Source organism: Myotis lucifugus, unplaced genomic scaffold, assembly GCF_000147115.1.
Source record: "Myotis lucifugus unplaced genomic scaffold, Myoluc2.0 scaffold_704, whole genome shotgun sequence".
NCBI lineage: Eukaryota > Metazoa > Chordata > Mammalia > Chiroptera > Vespertilionidae > Myotis > Myotis lucifugus.
Genome location: NW_005871752.1, coordinates 20,224 through 25,647, shown reverse-complemented (window position 1 = coordinate 25,647; position 5,424 = coordinate 20,224). Strand labels below are relative to the sequence as shown.

The window sequence follows — 5,424 nt, the reverse complement described above, 5'->3', positions numbered from 1 at the left end:
CCGGTGGAGCAGAGGCTGCTGGGCCCACACCCCGGGTGCTGCCGGAAGTAGCAGGAGCCACACCCCCGGCCCCAGGACACCCTGCCCCCTGGCCCAGCTCCAGCGTCAGAGCTTTGGGGTTTGTGGGGGTAGCATCCCCTCTCCTGCCTCCTCCAGGACTGGGTTCTGGTTCTGAAGGCCCGGGGTGTGGTGGGTGGTGAGGCGGGGACGGGGTTGCCAGGTGCACCTGCGGGCGGTCTCCCGCTGATGCTCACAGCACTTTCAATAGACAGTGAACTCTGACCCTCCCGGCCTGGGCTGGAGTGAACTCTGACCCTCCCGGCCTGGGCTGGAGTGAACTCTGACCCCTCCCGGCCTGGGCTGGAAGCCAGGGCTCAGCTTCTCTGTGAGAGGGTCCTCGCGGCCAGGTCCCCGGCGGCACCAGTGCTTTGGACGCGTGTCTTTCTGGTGCAGACGCAGGTCTCCCCGGGAGGAGCGTCCTTGGCGGGTGGGGGCCAGCCTGGGCAGTGGGCACCTGAAGCCCTGGTGCGATTTGGGGTCACCATCCCCCTCGCAGCCCCAGGGGAGCCGGGAACCCACCCTCAGGGGCTCCCTCTGGCCGCAGGCTGGCGGTCCCTGTGACTTGAGGGCACCTGCGAAGGCGAGTCCTCGAGTCTCAGTGCCGCAGCGAGAGCACCTTCTGGGAGAAAAGGGAAGGTCAGAGGGCACTCGACCAGCGAAGGTGGGCGGGGAAGGGACCATAAGGGGGTGAGGGCACCGCCACGGGGGTGCCAGGGAGGCCCTGAGCCCTGCCTGCTCCACGGCCCGGGTGCGAGCGGCGCCGAGGCAGCGGGCGTGTGCGGCGATGGCGGGCGTGTGCGGTGTCGGCTGCGGGAACGCATTCAGAGGCTGGTCTGCCCCTCTGCCCGCAGCGTTCCGGGGCGTCGAGGCCGTGCAGGCCCACCTCTCGCAGGACCGGCTGGTGGTGGCGTGGCAGAACTCCACTCCGCACGTGGACTCATGGAGGCTGGAGTGGTCCCCCGATCTGGACTCCGAGCCCCCCACCGTGCGCTGGGAGGCGGTGACCGGGGCCAGGAACTGGACGATCCGGAGAGGTAGCCACGCCTCCTGAGGAGATGCGCTCCTTCTCACTGTCTCCACCTCCTCTGCGGAGGCCCAGGCGGGAATGTGGTGCCAGCACTTGACGGGCTGGGCGCGCACTTCTCGGCTTTCCCAGCGCCGCTGGACGGGCACCAGGGGTCAGACCAGGCCTGGGCACATCAGATAGCCTTCCCAGACCCCCGACCGTGTGGGTGGCCCCAGAGTTGGTCCATCTGTCCGACCGGCACCTTCGGTCTGGCCCCTGTTTCAGAGCCGGCCCCTCCCCAGGGGATTGGTGCCGGGAAGGCCTTCCCTTCAGGGAGGCCCCTGATCCGTGTGGGACGTGAGTGAGGCCGTAGCCACCCATCAGCCTGAACTTCTCCTGCTTACCTGTCCTGCAGGGGAGACCTCCACCTGCAGGGATGCCGGCCAAGGACCGGGCCCAGGGCGTCCGCCTGCACAGGATGCGCAGGGACAGCACCTGCGCCACAGCTGGGCCCCGTGGAGAAGGGCCTGTCTCACTTCTCCTTCCGGGGGGCCCGTCCTTTCGTCAGAGGGTGCAGCTCTCGTTCTCAGAATTAATTTTAAAATGTTAGGACAGGAATAGATGCTAGACCCTCCGACCTCACTTCCCCATTTTCCAGGTGGCGTTAGAGGAATAGGAGAGCTTGCGCAAGTCTTAGGCCGTGACTCTCAGGCTAGCGCTTCCTATCTGCCACGCCCTGCGTGTAATGCTTGCTTTCTCTCTTGCAGATGAATTAGACCCTCTCCAGTGCTATAACATCTCCGTGTATCCAATGTGGCAAGACCGTGTGGGCAAGCCGTGCTCTGTCCAGGCCTACGCCAAGGAAGGCGGTGTGTGGGGGAGGGCCCTGGGGCTGGGGGGAACCGGGGCCTGTCCAGCCACGGCCGATTTCAGAGCAGGAGGGAGAGGGAGAGAGAAACATCAATGATGAGAGAGAATCACTGATCAGCTGCCTCCTGCACGTCCCCTCTGGGGATTGAGTCCGCAACCTGGGCGTGTGTCCTGACCGGGAATCGAACCGTGACCTCCTGGCCCACGGGGAGGGCGCTGGGGGCTGGCTGGGTGCTCACAGTCTCTCCCTTCTCGTCAAGCCCCGTCAGCAGGTCCCGTGACCAAGGCGGAGGGCATCGGCGTGAACACTGTCACCATCCGGTGGGAAGAGATCCCCAAACATCTGAGAAACGGCTTCATCCGCAACTACACCGTCTTCTACCAGCCCGCGGGCGGCGGGGAGTTTGGTGAGCGGCTTCCAGCGCGTGAAAACCCCAGGACCCACGGGAGGGGCTGCCACCTCCCCGCGTCCCTCGGCTCCCCTGGCCCCTCCACAGACGGGGGCGGGTGCACCCCTGGTTGAGGTTTTGGAATCAGATGAGAGGGGAGTGTCGGTCCCTGCAGGTCTGTAGGACCCGGGGGTTAATCCGATGTGCTGGTCGGCTCGGACGGTGCGCCTCCTGGCAGCTCCCGGCCGTATTCCCGCCGGGCTTGCCGGTGCAGCGCGGGCAGACCCGGGCGCTGGCACTCAGCTCGGAGACGGCTCCTAGGCGCCACGCCTCCGGTCCCTGCCGAGTCACCTTTTCTGGGATCCACACGATCTGCCAACACCTCCTTCTGGGCGAGGCTGAGAGTCCTGTCGAGGCTGATTTTTGTTGTGATAAACGCACCACCTCACCCTTTGGAAGTGCACGACGGCGGGCGTCGGGCAGCCTGCGTGTCCTGCCCCGTCTGCCCCTGCGCGGAAATGTGTCCGTCAATCAGTCCCTCCTGCCGCCTCCTCCCACGTCCCGGCACCCACAGCACTGCCCGTCCGTGCACGCACCTCGCTGATCCCATAGACGTGGAGTCAGCCTGCGTGCCTGCTGGGCCTGGCTCCTTCCACCACAGTCGTGTCTCCAGTTTGCCCGTGTGGGCGGGTGTGCGAGTCCTCGGCCTTATCGCCGAGGGGTACCCTGGTGTGGACAGTCCACGCTCTGTTCATCCTTCGTGGGTGGCATTGGGCCGTTTCCGCCTCGGCCACTGTGATGGGTGCTGCTGTGAACATGCCTGAGGGGGTCTTGGCGGGAACGTCTGTGTGAGTCCCTGCTTTGAACTCTGGGACAGACCTGGGAGAGGGCTCCTGGGCCGTGCGATGCTTCTAGTTTAGCTTCTCACAGAACCGGACTGGCCGCCTCGGCCTCGCATGCGCAGCAGCCAACGAGGACTCCAGTCTCCACCCCTTACCCACCCTGGCTATTGGCTGCTTAGAAACCATCATGGCGGCCCTGGCAGTACAGGTGCTGCCTTAAGGTGGCTTTGATGGGCATTGGTTGAGCATCGTGGCGTGTGCTTGGTAGCCTTTGGTGTACCTTCTCCGGAGAAAGTCTTTACGATCTCCTTGCCCATTTCTAAGTTGTCTTTCAGTTATGGAGTCGTAAGAGGTTTTACAATACACTCTGGATACCAGTTCCTAATCAAATACCTGATTCACAAATGTTTCCCGTTCTGTGGGCTGCCTTTTCACTCTGGTCGTGTCATTTGATGCACAGAAGCTTTTAATTTTGATGAAGTCCAGCGGAGTCTATTTTCTTCTGTTGCCTGTGTGTTTGGTGTCAGACTGATTCTTCCCCGGTCGCCTGCTAGGCGTTCTATAGTTTGAGTTCCTACATTGGGCCCTTGGTCACCTTGATAAGCTCGTCTTGAGGAGAAGCGGGTTCGGGTGTGAGCTGCCCAGCCTGGTTCTTACTCAGTCGGACCTGCTGTGTGTTTCCTTCAGCCAAGACGGTCGGCGCCAGCACCCTGCAGTGTGGCCTGGAGTCCTTGACGCGCAGGACCTCTTACTACGTCTGGGTCATGGCCAGCACCAGCGCCGGGGGGTTCAACGGCACCACGATCAACTTCAAGACGCTGTCAATCAGTGAGTAGCCCTCCCGCCCCTCGCGCCCCCGCCTTTCTCTCCGGCCCTGGGAGGTGGCCTTGCCCAGGCAGGGTGCCCCTGGGAGGGTGGCCCGCAGGGTGAAGAGCCACCTGCTGGGTTGGGCGCAGGGGCTCCTGGAGGGCCCGGGGCGAGGAGAGGAGGGAGGGCAGGGAGACCGAGCTGAACTCAGAGAGACTGGCCATTGGCTCCTTCCTCGCGGGCGGCCCCAAAGCACCTTGAGGAGGAGGTTCAAGTTCATGCCAATTTCACTCTCAGCCCCGAACCAGCTGTCACTCAAGACCGTCCCCTCGTGTCAGAGGTTACTGCGTGGTGGGGCTCAGAGGGGGATCTCGGTGGAACGAGCACCAGCGGAACACAGGCAGGGACTTACCCTCAGCATTTTGGAGCTTTTTAAGCAAAAAAGTGCATCCTATGTTCTACTTACCAGCATTTACATTAGAAACAGGAAGCAAGAAAATCTAATCCATACAGCAACAGTATCAAATGCATTGTAGTGTCACAAGATGGTTGTGAGAAACGGTCACGAGAGACAAGATGGGATGAGGAGGGAGATGAGGGAAGAGGAGGGGGTGGGAGAAGTGGAAAGCCATTCATGCTCCCACCTCCCGGGCCGAGAGCTGAGATTGAAGGAGGCAGTGGCACGGTGCGAAGGAAGGAAGTTGCTGTCGCAGCCGATGGAGCTGCTGTCAGGCGCTCGAAAGCCTCTTGCTCGTCACCTTTTCAAAAGTCTGGGAGCGGCTCACGTTCTGGAAGGTGTGGGTGTAGAATGTGTCTTTGCTGAGAAAACATGTTCTGCTCATGGACTAACGTTGCCTTTTTGGAGTTCTTCCTCAGAGTGCTCTTTGCGTCTTTTAAAATCGTGCCGTGTGTTCACGCCGCGGGGCTCAGGCTGTGTTAGCTGATGGCGTTGTCTCCAGGGTCCCACGGGGCAGGAGCCTGCCTCGGCCTGGGCGCTTCTGGGGCTTGGTCTGCAGAGGACGGGGTGCTCGGCTCTGTCCCCGAGCCCCAGGCGAGTCCCACGGGGCAGCCAGAGTGCAGACCCCAGGCCCTGCCTGCTGCCCACCAGCAGCTTCTGGTGTTTTCAATGAAACCCAGACTCCTGCCCTGGCTGTCGCCGCACCTGCCTCCCCTCCCTCCGCTTCCTGCGGCTGCTTCGAGGCGTCTGCACCGCCACTCCCGCCGGACGCCTTCCCACGTCTTGGTCTTTCGGGGGCTCCTTCTCCCCCCGGCAGGAGCCCACGCTCGCCTCCTGCCTCTCGCCTCTCAGAGGAGTCTGTCTGACTCCCCGGGACGTGCCCGCGAGCAGGGCCGTGGGGTTCTCGCTTGTTGGTTGGTTTTCTTACCCGAACAGTGTTTGTTCCACAAGCAGCCACTCGGAACGAAGCAGGAGGCTGGCGCTGACCGCAGT

At 62.7% G+C, this 5,424-nt stretch overlaps 1 protein-coding gene across 1 annotated transcript in view; it reads left to right on the top strand.

Annotated features, from left to right (window-relative positions):
• IL31RA (interleukin 31 receptor A) overlaps positions 1-5,424 on the top strand; it is a 22,944-nt gene that overhangs the window by 14,066 nt on the left and 3,454 nt on the right. The window contains exons 8-11 of the mRNA XM_023746600.1: positions 912-1,094; positions 1,834-1,935; positions 2,197-2,343; positions 3,855-3,999. Coding sequence (XP_023602368.1) covers positions 912-1,094; positions 1,834-1,935; positions 2,197-2,343; positions 3,855-3,999 — 577 coding nt within the window. The remainder of the gene's footprint in view (positions 1-911; positions 1,095-1,833; positions 1,936-2,196; positions 2,344-3,854; positions 4,000-5,424) is intronic.